Raw genomic sequence first — 17,374 nt, 5'->3', positions numbered from 1 at the left:
TTTTACAAATGTGGAAACTGGAGTCCAGAAATAATCTCCCCAAGACCATACTGCTTATAAGCAGTGAAGTGAAGAGTAGAAAGCCTGTGACTTTTCACAAATTGTTAATAGACCATTATGGATAGAGAAGTTTTGCTAATGAACACAGAGAAATGAACTTCTGAGCATCTTTGAAAAATTTAAAAGTAAATTCCCAATCTTTATTTGATAGTATGTGAAATTTCCTTGTAAGAGGAGACATAATAAATAAATAAATAAATAAATAATAAAGCCCATAAGGAATAGAAAAAATTATAAAACTGATCTCCAAACCTCATAGCTCAGTTTATTCTTTCTTTTATCTTCAAGCATGCATAAATAAATGAGGTCTAAAATATTGATACACATCAATTATGCAGGTATTTAAATAATAATATAGATCATATTTATTGACAAGGAGAAGGACATTCAAAATACATTGTTAGGAGAAAAAGGATATAAAAAACATATATAGTACGGCCCTACATTGAAAAAAACGTACACACACAAATATATATATATATAATTTTTTGCATGGGGTAATACATGGAAGCATATACTTTAAAATAATAACCAGGGTCATATTTGACAGTAGAATTTGGTGATCCTATTTTGCTTATTTTCTAACTTTCCCCATGGAATAAATTCTTAAAGGAAAACATTTTAAAACAAAAGTGTTATTGACAGTCAATGTTAGCAAGGAGGGGGTGAAAAGAAAATTTGTGTTTCACATAAATGTAAAAATGACTACTGCTATGCCTTAAATACTAAAAGGATAGATATTATTAAAGTATAAGTATAGAAATATATTATTAAAATATAATTTTAATTCTATCAAATAATCCGTTAACTATGAGATCTTTAGAGACCGTAAATAAAACAGTAACTTACAGCATCTGTAGGTGTCCCCAGCCCATCATAATACATCACTCCTAGCTGGTAAGTTGCTTGATGGTCTTTCTCCTTGATTTCTTCAAACTGTTCTAATGCTTCTTCATACCATCCCTAAAAGCTCCCAGGAAATATTGAATTACTTTCATTATTACCTTAAAGTAATCCCAAATACTTAATTCCCACTTAAATCTGGCTAGGAGCACCAAATATAACAAAAGACGGCAACAAATTTATGGAATTTGTAAGTATGGCATCGACAATAGTCAGCGCACTATAAAATCAATTAAATAGACGTGAATATGGCAACTGAGGGTGACCAGGAAGAATCTGGGTGAGATTTCTCTTTTGCTTTCACTCTTACTTTCGGGTATGCCAAACTTCTCTTGAAATGATAGCGCAGCCCTCTTGAATCCATCCTACCATATACCCTCACCACTTCTGGAGTCTGAGAAACTTCAGAGCTGGGGCCAGAGCATCAGAGAAAATGTGAACATCAGGATATTCACTATCATTAAATATCCACTACTTGGATGGTTCATGTCCTCCAGGGTTGCAGTTCTCCAGCTAGGGAGAAGACATGGAACAACAAATGTGATTCTCTAAAATTATCTTTCTCCCAGGCTTCCTTTGGAAACCTGCATGTTTTAAGGCTCCTCAACAGTGCTATGATCTGAAGCTATGGTGTGAGGGACTAATGGGGCTGATATCTTACTCCACAAGGGAAAATATCTTGCACTAAAGACTGAATCCTTTGTAATCATGGAAAGAAAGTCTGTTACTAAACTGGAAAGTTATTACTTAGGGAGAGCAGACCAGAGAAAAGCAACTTCTGGAAGGCACAACAGCCACTGAAATCCTTTTTTTTATAAACTATAATGAATCAACAAATTGACAAAACCAATTAAAACTGCACCAAAATACTAATAAATACTGATTTTAAAGAACACATAATAATGAGTTAATAACCTAGCTGTTAAGACTCATTCTCCTTTCTGGCTAATGATTGGCCGAGATGTGAGGGAGCTGGAAAAGTTAGAATATGCTATAGGAAGAAAGAGAAAGGAGGTCCTTTTAGTTTTCGTGATTTTTAATACCATCTACATGCTGGAAAATCTTAAATATATATTTTCAACCCAGACTTCTCCTTGGAGACCTAGAGTCTTAATGTGTAAGTTTCTACTTTGAAACCTGTCTACATAGATGACAACGGACATCCGAAACACCATGTGTATGAAACCTGAACTCTTGACTATCTTCTCAAAGTCACCCTCCCCATTCTCTACTTTTCAGTCCATGATGCTATTATTTGTGTCTCCAAAGTAAATCCAGGACCCAGCTTCCACTGCACCATTCTGGTCAAGACCAGCATCCTCTCTTGCCTGAAGTAGTATGATTTCCCCCTAAACTGGTCTTGGTTTCATGCCTGCCTTCTAATCTGTTCATCATGGACTCAAGACACTTGAGTGTTTTCTTATTACAATTTAAACAAAGCTGATCTAAAGCCATTCTCTGCCTTGCTTGTTACCACATTGGTCTCAATTCCTAGAGCTCACAGAGCACGCCCTCATCTCTGAAACACTGCATTTTCTCCCCTTTGCCTGGGATGCACTTGCACTGGGCTGTTTGCACTGCTCATTTCATTTTTTTCAAATTAGTTTCTTTTTTGTTTTTTTAAGATCATTTATTCACTGGAGAGAGCATGAACGAGCGAGAGCAGGAACAGCGGGGTGGAGGAGAGGGAGAGGGAGAAGCAGACCCCCTGCTGAGCAGGGAACCCGATACAAGGCTTGATCCTGGGATCCGGAATCATGACCCGAGCTGAAAGCAGACACTTAACCAGCAGAGTCACCCAGGGGACCCTCTTCAAATTAGTTTTAACCACAGGTCCACCCTCTCCCTAAGTTAATCTCTTAACATACCCAGTTAACTGTTCTCATAGTACTCCTTCTTATTTGTAATGACGTATTCATTTATTTCCTTCCCCTAGTAGACTAAGTTTCATGAAATGGGGACTATTCTGGTCCCCTCATCATGATATGGTCTGAACTGAGCATCATAATAGTTAACACCTATAAAACACATATTAGGTGCCAGGCCCTGTTAGTAATACTTCTACAATGAATACAATGGCTCTAGGACACACACATTACCCACCTTTTACAGACGAAGAAACTGAGACTCTAAGAGGTAAAGTCTTTGTGTCCAAGGCTGCACAGTTAACAAGTACTAGGAATCATACTACCTGATGCCCCGAGCTGAGAGATCATTCTCTTAACCTATGCTAGCCTCATCGTGACAGGTGCATGATGAGCCCTCAACAAATATTTGTCGTCAGAAGGAATGATGGGGCAATCAGATTTAGGGGTAAGTGGGATAGAGGTTAACAGCTGCCCAAATAGTCAGTGAGTGGTGAAGGGATTGGGGACAGCTGGTCCGTTTCCACATGTCCCCGTGGGGGTCAATGAAGGACTGCTGTTATATATATTATATGTTTTACACAGTTTCGCCTACATCTGTGCCTCAGGATGCCTCAGTGTAATGTGGAGAAAGAGGGCAGCTACCCTCCTACCTCTGGGGAGGAACATATGAAGCCTCTAAGTGCTAGGTAAGAATCAGCATCTTTAGTTGTTATTCATAGGAAAAGAATTTATAAATGATATTATTTGGGGCAAAAATATAAAAGTGATATTTTTAATTTCTAATGTGAGAATGGATTATATACCGGAATGACTCCTATAAATGACTTTTATTAGAATGACTTTTATGGAGGAAGGTCAAATATCTCCTTAATCTTGTACTTAAAGCCATAACCATGCTTATGGAATTTACCAGAACTCCCTCTGCATAAAGGAACTCTACAGGGAATTTTGCAATGAGGATCCTACAACAGCATTATATGAAATGAAAACTGGGAAAAATGAAATAGATAAAAAAACCAGAGAGGGAGATAAACCATAAGAGACTCTTACCTCTATGGGACAAACTGAGGGTTGCTGGAGGGAAAGGGGATGGGGGGAGGGAGTAACTGGGTGAGGGACATTAAGGAGTAACTGGGTGAGTGATGTAATGAGCACTGGGTCTTCTATGCAACTGATGAATCACTAAATTGTACTCCTGAAACTAATAATATGCTATATGTTAACTAAACTGAATTTAAAGACATTTTAAAAAATGAGAAAAAAAAACCAAGCAGGAAATAATACCTCTTCAAAATATAGTTGGCCTCGGAGAAAATATGCCATAGCATCCCCTCTTCTTATTCTTTCCTTCAAGAGCTGCAATGCCTTATCCACCAAATTCTCATGGCTGTAACGATCTGGTTTTAAAAAGGTAAAGAATTCCATCTTTATCCCTATGATATGAATTTCCACTCTTGAAGTCGTGAATTATATAGAACTCATCTGGCACTGTTTATACTAGTTTCCTTCCTGGTTCTCATTTATAAAACTGGCCTCCTTAGCTCAAGGGAAAAAGATGATGACAGCACCTAACACTGCACCTGGTATAATCATAAAATAAAATGTTTATTGGTTTCCAAGCCCACCTGGTTTACTAATGGGAGCTTGAGCACCGCAGTCTGTGTGCAGATCTTTAGGCAAAGCTACCCTGTGGATGAGTGAAATTCTTAATTTGAGCGTTAATTAGATCTACTCTAACCAAATGAGCTAGTGCCATTCCCAATTTAATATCTGTAAATCTATGGAAATAAAGTGGTAGCTTTCAATGCCGATTTGAAGTAAAGTGTGGCATTGTTTTCTTTAACAGAAGTTACATCTGGCTTCTCTTTTGCAGAAGGGTGTCCTAAAGTCTTAAGAGTAAAATCAGGATTGGAATCTAATTATGAGACTTCTCCACTGAGGATTGGTTACCAGGTGAGCAGCAATTTCTCAGATTCCTGCAGGAAAGCTAGAAAGGATTAGAAAGTTAACCAGTTCCTTCAGAGCAGTTTAGGCTCCTATTTCTTGTCTTTTTTGCTCTGGTGTACAAAACTGACTTTTAGTGAGAATATTATCAGAATGTACCAGTCTTTTCCTTCCTCCATTGGAAGAATTTTGGGTTCTTAGCACCATACCGGGATAGAGAGGTATAAAAAGGGTTCTTGGGCAACTTTTCACTGGTCAACTTCATCCTGTTTCCACAATGTGTATTCTGTAAACAAGAATAAAAAAAAAAAAAAACAAGATGGTAGAAATGTCTTCCTCCAGAAAAAAATGCAAAAAGATTCCACTCTCAGTTGGCACTCATAAAATGCAGCCTCCCCACATTTGCCTAGGGATGGGGCAGCAAATTACAAGCTCAGGGATGTGCACATTCTTTCTGAGGAAACCAGGGCCATCCATAGCTAGGAGAGGCACAAGCATCCTCCATTCTATTTCCACAGCTTGGGATGAAAGAGGAGGGCCATTGGCAAGTCCTCGCTAGCTGTGAGTTCACATCTGCAGTGGCTTGTGACATCACGACACCTGCCACTCGCAGGAACTGAGAACCCTGCCCATAGGCAGAGTTCTTTTTTTTTTTTTTTTAAGATTTTATTTATTTATTTGACAAAGAGAGAGAGAGATCACGAGTAGGCAGAGAGGCAGGCAGAGAGAAAGGAGGAAGCAGGCTCCCCGCTGAGCAGAGCGCCCGACGTGGGGCTCGATCCCAGGACGCTGAGACCCTGACCTGAGCCGAAGGCAGAGGCTTAACCCACTGAGCCACCCAGGCGCCCCCATAGGCAGAGTTCTTGTGCACTGGTACTTTGCCTCCTTACTGAAGCTCAGGATACACATTCATTTCAAACTAAAGCATTTGTCTGTTTTACCTGGGAACACACTTTATTTTAGCTGTGTTGTTCAGTTTTATCTTCCCGTCTGCATTGGATTGCCATGTTATAAGATGGATCAGAGTCGAATGGACAATCAAAGCCTTCATATAAAATGTAGAGGCCACCTCATTGGGGATGAAGGAGTCCAGGTTGGCCCAGGCTGAGGGTAGCGAGACAGCAAACTCAGTTGTTGCTATGCTTTTTTTGTTTACTCCTTGGTGTTCTAGGGTTACAGCTGACTCCAGCCAATCAGGGACAAGCTTCCAGTAACGGTTCCTGATTGGTGGTGAGGAAAAGAACTCAAGAGACCTTTAATGTGATTGGAAAGAGGCATTTATGCTATTATGTGAAAGGATTTGGGGCAATAAATTGTTTCATTAATAAGAATGAAGTGCAGAAAAGGGAGATGATTCAGTATTGAGGGGGTGGGGGGAACCACTGCAGTATCTTTGTCATTTTGAAAGAGGCATTTAATCTTTTAAAAGGTCAACTTTCTCATCTGTAGTTTGAACTATTAGTTTGCGCTAGAGGATTTCCAAATGCCTGTTGCTAGATATATAAAATTTTTTGATTATATGATTCCCAAACCCTTTGTTTCAGTGAATGTGAAAGTTTCTAGTGAGCTTCGAGGTGAAGCAATAATAGGTTAAGTATGTAGAAGAAAACCGACTCAAATAGGATGATATTATCAATTTACTGAGAAACTGGTTACAGAAGTTTTTCTTTTTCTGAAGACATCATCCTGTGTGCTATTGTATCTAAAACGGCTCAGAAAAACCTTGGCATATTCAGGAAGGTCATAGGAGATGAAGCAAGTCAAGAAACATTTCCCTACCTTCTTTGAACTCATGTTGCTCTCTGTGGTTACAATACTGCACAGGGTTTTTGTTGTTGTGGCTTAAAAGAAGCGTTGCAGGGGGTCTAGAAAACACAAGCAAAGATTGATTGAGCTCTCTTAAATGCCAGGTTTGTTCTAAGTGCTTCACAGGCAGTAACTCCTACAAAACTTTATGAGATAGGAGCTATTATGAGGCCCTTTTAACATATGAGAACAGGGAGGGAGTTAAGTAACTTCCCTAGGGTCCTAGGGCTAGGACGTGGGACAACAGGGACACCCCAGCACCCCTGCACCTCGTCATTATTCTATACTATTCTCCCCAAACTGCTGATCTTTCTAAGTGCCACGACTTCTGTAAGAGAATACATCAAAATTTAGTACTTCATAATTTTAGAAAATGAGATCTAAGAAGATTTTAAAAAGGAAAGTCTGGGTTTATTTCTGTCAAATCTTGGGGTTAGACATAAAATCATCATTTGAAACTCGACAACTGTTTGCAGAGCATGCTGTGAGTTTAAAGAATTTTCTAATAAAAATTGTAGACATTAAATGATGATATAGAATCTGAAAGAAATCCACAGTCTTAAAGGGAAGTGTCGGTGTAGTAGATGCTGATGGTGCCCTTCCCAGATCCTCCTTACTACTTAGTGCCCATCTCCAGCTGCGGGCAGTATTAATTGAAAACAACTCACAGCTGTTCCTTCTTCCTCTGCCCCCCTGCCAAATATGAGTCCCCTCAGTCCTGGACACTTCGCTCCCTCCTTCTCAGAGACTGATCCCTCGAACGAGCCCTTGGAAGGCCAGTTCCTACGGAGAGACACAATCTGACACGAGTCTTGAGCATTCTGGCACATCCTTGCTGTGTATGTCAAGAACACAGGCCATGACTTCTTTCCACATGGGCCATTTCTCAGGGTTGTGTTTGCAGTGAGTACCCTTGAGGGATAGGGTAGTAACTCCCCACAGATAAAGAACGGGCTTGTTTCTCTGAGAAGTACTAAATCCTCCCCCCTCCTCCATTGCTTAGTTCTGTTCTCTTATAATACAGCCTACTGAATACATGCATCTATCGCCGGTCCTTTGTATGACCTCTGTGGGAATTAGGGGTCATAGGGAACCAGTTTCAGCAGCACGCGGACAACTCTAGCTAATGCTTTTACTATGAGTGAGAAAGTCATTTATCTCTGACCCAGGACTGTTGTGTGTTCTGCCAAGATCCATGCAACATGTTGCATGTGAGTTATAAGTAGACTAAAACCTCAGGCCTGCACAATTCTTGGTATGCCTTTGCCTCAAGGTGAGATGAACTCAGAAATATGATATGTTCTCTGTGAGATCAGAATGAAGATCAGAATGAAGATCAAAATGAAGTTGCCATCTGAGCCCACATTCCTATTTAGCATTCCCTCCTTGCCACCAGATTGTGCTTCTTTTACTCCCCCTTCCCTGAGAGTTACCACCCCCCTAACCCCCACTGCCCCCTCGCCCGGCCCGGCCTAGCACTTGAATAAAAATCCCTGGGTCAGACTCTGCTTCTAGGGAAACTGACCTAACAATAGAGATATATGGAGGAAGAGGTATTTTATTCCTATTTTTCTTTTCTTTTTTTTTTTTTTAAAGATTTTATTTATTAATTTGACACACAGAGAGATAAGAAGTAGGCAGAGAGGCAGGCAGAGAGAGAGAGAGAGAGAGAGAGAAGGAAACAGGCTCCCTTCTGAGCAGAGAGGCCAATGCGGGACTCGATCCCAGGACCCTGAGATCATGACCTGAGCCGAAGGCAGAGGCTTTAACCCATTGAGCCACCCAGGCGCCCTATTCCTATTTTTCTAAAGTCGTCAAAATAAAGGATAACTTTCCTTCCAATAAACTTTTAGACACAGTATTCTGTGGATAGTATGTACAGTATAGTATATGAATATTTTGATAAAATAATACATCATTGGTAAGAGGACTAAAATTAGCCTAATGATGAATAACCTTATTAAAATGCTGGATGACGGGAAGCAAAGAATGATCTGAGAGTAGGGGGAGTCCATAGAGATGGAGACGGAAGTTCTAGCTACTTCTCTGTCAGCAGAGTGGCACCAGATAGAATTGTAGGACAGAGCTGAAGCCAAATGAGTATTTCAGGCCCGCTGGGACTCCTCTGTGGTTATGCCTTAGCAGGGATTCGAATTCAAATGAAGATAAATACAAAAGATAAACGTGAAAAGCCAGGGGAAAAAGACAACAAGTGTTTAGAACAGAGAAATCATTAAGTCTTAATGATAATGCCGATAGACTTCTATTTAATTTTTTTAAACTTAAAAATTAAAATCTAAAAAATTGAATAGATACAAAATAACTTTTGGATATATGTGTAAAGAATGAAGTAAAATAATACGATTAACATCCATTGCTGCCATTTTAATGTTTAAAAGATCCATTACCTTTAAGTGTCCTGTAGGCCCCTCATTTAGACCTCATCCTTCCTCCCCTCTGAGCCCCCCTACCCAAACATAAGCGACTTTTCCACGTTTCCTAGCTATTTGTGTTTTCTCTTCTGCTAGTATCTGCTTCTGTGACATTTGTCTTGTTGAGTTGTAGTCCTACGGATGTCAGGCGGGTCTCTTATAAGTAGGCTTCTTTAGATTTGTTGATTCTTTTTTTATAACCAGGCCGATAACCTTTGATTATTACCGGTACATTTAGTTCTTTTACATTTATTTTAATCACTGTTGAATTAGAATGATTCTGTACTTTCAATCCATTTGCTTTATTCATGTTTCTTTTTTTCTGTTAATACCTGTTGTTGGATTTATTGAACTGACTAGTTATTTAATTTGCCTTGAGAATATTGAACTTCTGAGTCGTGGGTTGGTGTCTTTGAATAATTCTCAGACATAATGTATTATAGTTTCAGGTTCCTAAAGCTCCTGTAACAAATTAGCACAAACTTTGTGGCTCAAGACAGGAAAAATTTAGTCTTTCATAGTTCTGGAGGATAGAAGTCCAAAATCAAGGTGTTGTCAGGGCCATGGTCTCTCTGGTTCTATGGAAGAAACCATCCCAGATTTCTTTCCTAGCTTCTGCTGGTTGCTGGCAATATTTGGGGATCCTAGGCTTGTAGGCTCTGTCACTCCATCTTGATCTCTGTCTTCACATGACTTTCTTTATGCATCTCCTCTACCCTGTTTGTCCTCTGCTTATAAGGACACCAGCCCCTGGATTGGAGCCCACCCAAATCTAGTATGACCTCAACTTCACTTGATTTTTTTGTAAAGATCTTTTTTTCAAATAAGGTTACATTCACGGGAATCAGGTTTTATAGGACTTTGATATATCTTTTTGGAGAACACCCACTACATTCTTCAAATATGGCTTCTGCCCCATTCTATCCTTCTTCTCTTTCTGGCATTCTACTTAGACCTTCCTCCCATATCTCTTATTCTGTTTTTCACATTTGCCATCTGTTTATCTCTTTTGCCACATTCTAAGTAATCTCTTCAGCACTCTTTCCCATTTTATTAATCCTTTCTTTAGCCACATCTGGTCTGCTGCTAATATTTAAAATCTTAATATTAGATATTTAAAAATTTTTTATTGAAGTGTAACATAAATACAGAAATGTATATGTAAGTTTCCAGCTTGATGAATTTTCACACAGATCAAGAAAGAGAAAATTACCAGCACCCCAGAAGCCTCTCTCGTACTGCCTTCTAGTTACTACATAAACCTCCATGTAAATACAATATTGCATAAGTGATTTTTGCATGCTTTGTATACCATATAAAGGGAATCATTCACTGTATATTATTTTGTGCCTGGCTTCTATTGTGCAACACAGGGGATTCATCCATTTTGTAGTGTTAGTTGTAGCTTTTTCCTTCTTGTTGCTGTATAGTATATTACATTGTGTAAATATACCATAATCTATCTCTTGCACTTGGTGGACATTTGGGTAGCTTCTGTTTTGGACTTCTGAGAACAGTTCTTCTACGAACATTCTTCAGCCTTTTTTTTTGTTTGTTTGTTTTAAATCCCGTAGCCATCTGTATGCATTTCTCTTGGGTATAAACATAGGAGTAATAATTGCTAGGTCAATGGGTATGCATGTTCAGCTTAATTGCCAAATAGTTTCCAAGTGCTTGTGCACCAATTACTTTTCAAAATTAAGTGCTTGTTTTGGATCTCTGGTGGTTTAGGTAATCTATGGTAAGATTCTTGGTTCATTTAAGTTTTCTGTTGAAATCACCTATTCAGTTAGGGCAATTTATCAGAACTCCTGGTTAAAAGTTTTTAGTAGTCTTGACTCCAACAAATCTGAGAGAGCCTTCAATTCAGGACTTGTTCATCTTGTACAGCTGAAAGTTTGTACCTCTGCCTAATACCCCGCCATTATTCCCACCCCAGCCCCTGGTAACTGCCATTCTACTTTCTGCTTCTGTGAATTTAACTATTTTAGATCCCTTATGTAAGTGGAATTGTGCTGTATTTGTCCTGTGTCTGGCTTATTCCACTTAGCATAATGTCCTCCACGTTCACCTGTGTAGCAAAATTGGCAGGATTTCTTCCTTTTGAAAGACTGAATGATATTCCACTACATGTAAATACCACATTTTCTTTATCCATCTGTCAATGGACTAAATGTCTTGGCTTTTGTAAATAACGCTGTAGTGAACATGGAAGTGCAAATCTTACTTTGAGATTCTAATTTCATTTCAAAACATTCAAAAGTAGGTTTGCTGGATTATTTGGTAGTTCTAGTTTTAATTTTCTGAGGAACCTCCATACTGTTTTCCTGAGTGGAAATTTACATTCCCACCAATAGTGCAGCAGGGTTCTCTTTTTTCCACATCCTCACCAACGCTTGTTGTCTTTTGTTTTTATGATAAAAGTTATTCTTAATCTCAGGAAACAAACTGAGGGTTGCTAGATCAGAGAGGTGTGGGTCATGGGGTGGCTGTGTGATGGACATTAGGGAGGGTATGTGCTATGGTAAGTGCTGTGTAAGACAGATGAATCACAGACACATACCCCTGAAACAAATAATACGTTATATGTTAATAATTTTTAAAAAGTCTCTTCTAATGGATATGAGGTTTTCTCATTGTGGTTTTGATTTGTCTTTGATGATGAGTGATGCAGAGTACCTTTTCATATACCTTTTGGCATATGTATGTCTTCTTTTGAGAAATGTCTATTCAGGTCCTTTGCCCATTTGTATTTATTTATTATTTTTTAAAATTTTAATTCCAGTATAGCTAATGTATAGTGTTTTATTAGTTTCGGGTGTAATACAGTGATTTAACAATTCTATACATTACTCAGTATTCATCATAAGATGTACTCTTAATCTTCCTTTGCCCATTTTTAAATTGGGTTATTTATTTATTTATTTTGCTATTGAATTACACAAATTGAAGTCCAATTTTTTTTTTCTTGTTTGTGGGTTAGGTATCGTATCTAAGGTAGGAAAACCATCGCCTATATCAAGATCACAAAGATTTACCACTTTATCTCCTTCTAAAAGTTTTATTGTTTCAGCTATAGGCTTTTGAGTTATTTTGGTATACAATGGGAGGAAGGGGTTCAAAGTAAGTCTTTTACATCTAGATATCCATTTGTCCCAGTACCATTTGTTTAGATGACTATTATTCCCTCAGCTTCTGTTATACTTTTAACTAAGTAGTTTTGTTTTGAAGTACATGTATTAACTTTTTTATTTTTTTAAGATTTTATTTATTTGACAGACAGAGATCAGCAGGCAGGGAGGCAGGCAGAGAGTGGGGGGGAGGTAGGCTCCCTGCTGAGCAGAGAGCCTGATGCAGGGCTAGATCCCAGGAGCTTGGGATCATGATCTGAGCTGAAGGCAGAGGCTTAACCCACTGAGCCACCCAGGCACCCATGTATTAACACTTTTACAGGCAACTTCGGCCTTTAAATTTTGTTTTCTGAACAATCTATTTTGAAAGGTAAAAACTTTTTAGAGATAGAATTGAATTTCTACTTTAAGTGGTAAATCAAATGTATTAAATTCAGAATGGAAACTTCCATTGGTATATGGAAAGTAGTTTCTATTTACAACTTCTATTTGTATATTGTCAGTAACAGGTAAAGTAGGTAATTCTCAGATCAATTTTGCAACTATTTTAACAATGTAACTAAAATATTAAAAATTATTTTAATTTTGTTTAGGTGAAGGTGGCCTTTATATTCTGAAATAGAGAGTATCTGCCATTATGTACATACCTCATCAAGCAAAAAATGGTTTCATTAGGAACTTGGCTTCAGAAATGGTAAAGAACATCAGGGACTAGATTTTCCTCATCTTCTTTATATGATAAAAAAAAAATGTAAGGAGCATGTTAAGTGGCTAATATTGATAAGTGGAGAAAACTTACCACCCAATATGGTCAGTAAAGTGTCAGGAGATCTGGTGTCAGGCGCTTAGGAGAGGAATCAGGCTATTGGGGCTACAGAGAATAAATGTGAGCCTCAGCCATGCTGGAGGTGTCCCCCATCTCTGATAATTCACAGACTGGACCCCAACAAACTGAAGGATACAATTAGAGAATGAGGGACAAAGTCAGAGAAGGGCTTGTGAAATTGTTGCTGGGCTCAGGATGGTGAGGAAGAGATGAAGTCTTAGATGAAAAACCGCCACAAAGGAGGGTGGCTAAGCGCTGCAGTCCCTGGTGAAATTGAGAGTGAATGCAGGACCCTGCATTATTTACTGCTGCAGAAAGGCACACACTTATTTAAAGTTCTTTTAAAATCCATGTATAACACTGAAATTCCTATCATAGTAGATAAACAACGTTATTGGTGCCCATAAAAATAGAGTTAAATAAGTGTCCTGGGCAAAAATGCAAAGGCCTGTTTATTGTTATTGTTCCTTTCATTACTGTTGCCTAATAGTCATTAAAAGAATAGTAGTGTTCATATATTAACTGAAAGCATAACCTGTACACATACATGGAAACTTAGAAAAGAATATTATGAACATTACAGAGATCTCCCAAGACAATACTGAGTCAGGCAGTGGCCTTCTGTTTTTTTATTCACCCCCTCTTCCAGTTAGGTCTAATTGTTTATTTAAAACAAAAGTGCTTTTTTTTTTTTTCATACCCTTCCTTTTTATGCCCTGAAATGAGGGGGAAAAGAAGTGTAGGAAAAGGCAGGATGTCTTTTACTACCAGATAAGCACTGGGTGGAAGAGCCGCATAGCTTTTTTTCTCCCAATTTACCATGTTTTCTGTGAGCAAATAAACCAATTGAGGAAAGACTGATTTGTTAAAAATCTTGGTAGTTACGTGAGATTCACATGCCTCACCTGTCTTGTTCCTGCTGTGTGGAAACCGTTTTTGGCCAGTTACGGTTACCAGAGTCTTTCCTGAGGGGAGTCACTCAACATCCAAAGGTGAATGAGGCCACTTGCTACGATGAGCACTGAGTGTTATATGTAAGTGATGAATGCTAAATTCTACTTCCGAAACCCAATACTAAACTACATGTTAGCTGAATGTATTTAAATAAAATTTACACAAAAATTTAAAATCAGGGACGCCTGGGTGGCTCAGTTGGTTAAGCAGCTGCCTTCGGCTCAGGTCATGATCCCAGAGTCCTGGGATCGAGTCCCACATCGGGCTCCTTGCTTGGCAGGGAGCATGCTTCTCCCTCTGCCTCTGCCTGCCATTCTGTCTGCCTGTGCTCGCTCTCTCCCCTTTCTCTCTCTGATAAATTAATAAAATCTTTTAAAAAAAAATTTAAAATCAATTTTTATTTAAATAAAAATTTGAAAAAATATAATGCACTCTATTCAGCTACTCTCTTTATATTGCTTAAATGAAAGAAATACATTGCTCAATAAATACTTTTACTGCCAGCATTTATTGTGTTTAGTCAGTTAAATAAGAATAGATACAGGAATTAATAAAGAATATATGATCACACCATATGCATTTTAACTTATAACGTGTAAATATATGTCACTTTGGAATCTTCTCATCTAGGGTCAGAAGCAATTTCTTTAACAGAGGTTGAATGTTGAGAGTTTAGAGTTGTCTTTTTTTCATAAACCATAGGCATATGAATTCCATTTTATGTACCTTTGGAGTATGAGTTTAAAAATGTCCATGAAACAGTCTGAATGTAGAGCTATTTCTCATCTTTTATGGTTGACTTATCCTCACCTACTTGGAGAACATTCTTCTTAGAGACTGGATTTTGAAAGCATTGAGTTTAGTTTTCTTAAAAATCACAGCTCTCATTGTTCCTATTTCACCAGTTATGTAATATTTAGTTATATTAGATGTTAAAAATGATCTTTATAAATGTGGAAAAAATTCAAAGTGATGTGAGCCCAAGTAACTGGGCATTCTAGAAACAGCCTGATAAGATCTCACAGTGATCAAGGCAATATGCAGTGTGTTTTGCAGGGGAACTGAAGTGTATTGGTCAATCAGAACAAAAAACAAGTACTGTTTGGTTTTGAAGACTTTATGGATTTTTTTGTGTGCTTTTGATTAAAACTAGCTTCATAAGGTTTTAGGTATTGTCTATCATTACTGTATTTGGAAAGAGAGTTACTTAAAAGTGAAACTAAATATTTGTATACACAAAAACTTTAATAGTCATGGTCTACAGAAAGAAAAAGAATACATAATGGTTTAATTTTAAGTTGCCTCAAGTCCTCTTTTTAAAAATAAACTTTATATTTTAGAATAATCTGGGATTTATAGAAAACTGCAAAAATAGTACACAGAATTGCCCTAATTTCCTCTACCGTTTTTTTTTTTTAAATTTGTTTTTGGCAAATACTTAAAATCTTATTTGAATATAGTTGATGTTATGTTAGTTTCAGGTTTACAGCTTAGTGATTCAACTTCACTATATGTTTCACTAAATGAAAGAGTTGTTTTTCTATGGATTGTAATAATATTCTCTAATGACTTTCTTTTGGTTTTAAGAAGTCAATCTTAGGGGTGCCTGGGTGGCTCAGACAGTTAAGCAGCTGTCTTCACCTGAGGTCATGATCCCAGGACCCTGGGCATAAAGCCCCATGTAGGGCTTTCTGCTCAGCGGGGAGACTGTTTCTCCCTCTCCTTCTGACTGCTGCTCTGCCTGCTTGTGCTCTGTCAAATAAATGAATAGAATCTTAAAAAAAAAAAAAAAAAGACGTTACTCTTAGTAACTTCAAATCTACCAATGATGACCAAAATTCTTTAAAATTTAGATATAAGAATGTGGTCTGTGGAATCAAATGACCTGAGTGCCAGCTCTATCCCTTCATAATGATAGCACCTTAGATAAGTTATTGAACCTCCCTAAGCGTCAATTTCCTTTCCTGTAAAATGGAGCAGATAATACCTATCTGTATTAATCTTGGGGCATAGCAAGTGCTCAATGTCTATTTTAAAAATTGAAATAGACATTAGTGGTCATTTAATTTCTTATTTGTAAATCTTTATTTTACATCACTGCTCTGTACCATATTCTGCAACTAGACTGAATTGCATATAGTTCTCTTAACATTGGAAGATACTTTATACTCCCTAGAAATACTCTTTGCTCATGGGCTACCTGGCAAACTCCTCCTACTCGCCCTTCCTCAGTCCACACATCTTTCATTCATTCATTTGGTCATCATCCAACTTTTTTTGTAAAACATTCACTCTAAATGGCATCCTCTTTCTGGAAACACATCTACCAGCAAATTTAACATAAACAGAATTAACATTACTTGGAAAAGGGCCTGTTGAATATATATCTTAGATCATTTTTCTCTTTAGAAAACTGACCCCGTTTGCTCTGTGTTGGGTAATAACTCCAGCTGCTTGCTGGTAAGATAGTATTTCTTCCCCAAATGTATTTCTTCTGTGTATTTTGGTGCTCCACAAGCTTTATTCATTTTTAGAAAGCTTTTAGGTCCATTACTAACAATAAACCAGATACTTAACTGAGACAATTTTTCTGAAACATTGTGAGCAACGGACAGGTAGGAAGTGATTAAAAGGAGAAAAGCTTTAACAACTATTCACAAAATTCCTTTTCCTTGTCAAACTCACGTATGTAACAAGAAGTTAACACTAATTACCAGACTTAACACTTGCTGAATAGAATCTTGTTTTAAATAAAAAGGATATAATATGGAGGCATATTCATCACACCGATATGCCATTGCACTCGTTAACTGCAATTTATGGTTATAAGGCTATGAAGTTCTCTGATAATCCCGCTTATCATTTAAAAATTCCTGAAAATGAATTCTTACGTTCATTTTCATCTGTGTGAACCTGAAGCTTAATTATTTGCTTTAAAAAACAGTCCTCACCTAACTGATAAATACGAGAAAAGGAAAATTGGTAGTGATCATGTGTTCTCACAGATCTCTGACATTCTTCAAATATCATAAAAAGGGTATTTTGAATAGTTTCAATATCAAAACTATAGAACACAAGCACGATTCTATGTGTTTGAACATAAATACACACACACACTTATGTTCAGGTATACACATGAATATGGAAAACTACCCTTTGGGTCAGTGTATAATAAATTACCGTAAAATTATTTTATGGCTCTTATTACAAAATAAACAAGATCCTGCAACCAAAATGAGAACTCAAAGGCCGCTCACTGAGCTCGAGCTCCAAGAGCGTAAGAATCAAGTTTCCTCATCCGTTTGCTCTCAAAGGTATCAGCAGGGAGAAGGGAATCCCCGAGGATGTTAAGGAAAATGAGTGTATGGCCGCAGCTTTAGTTTCCGGCGAGACTGATCCGAAAAGCGCATTCAGGTCACGACGGTCAAGAGACGACGGACGTGGGGACGG

At 37.9% G+C, this 17,374-nt stretch overlaps 1 protein-coding gene across 10 annotated transcripts in view; it reads right to left on the bottom strand.

The window, feature by feature from the left end:
• Positions 1–17,374, bottom strand: part of LRP2BP (LRP2 binding protein) — a 38,811-nt gene that overhangs the window by 20,180 nt on the left and 1,257 nt on the right. For 2 of the 10 annotated variants that reach the window (XR_004282301.1, XM_032329230.1), the window contains exons 2-5: positions 6,555–6,640; positions 4,935–5,061; positions 4,116–4,228; positions 910–1,023 (exon numbers count right to left, since the gene is read on the bottom strand). Coding sequence is in view for 9 of the 10 variants with exons in the window: in XM_032329230.1 (XP_032185121.1) it covers positions 910–1,023; positions 4,116–4,228; positions 4,935–5,061; positions 6,555–6,569 (369 nt within the window). In the remaining variant the exon portion in view is untranslated. Of the gene's footprint in view, positions 1–909; positions 1,024–4,115; positions 4,229–4,934; positions 5,065–5,716; positions 6,509–6,554; positions 6,643–17,374 lie in introns of those variants that run through there. The other 8 variants (XM_032329233.1, XM_032329232.1, XM_032329231.1 and 5 more) reach the window with 8 other exon arrangements.

This window comes from Mustela erminea, chromosome 21 (assembly GCF_009829155.1).
Source record: "Mustela erminea isolate mMusErm1 chromosome 21, mMusErm1.Pri, whole genome shotgun sequence".
Classification (NCBI taxonomy): Eukaryota; Metazoa; Chordata; class Mammalia; order Carnivora; family Mustelidae; genus Mustela; species Mustela erminea.
This window is presented reverse-complemented; position numbering and strand designations above follow the sequence as displayed.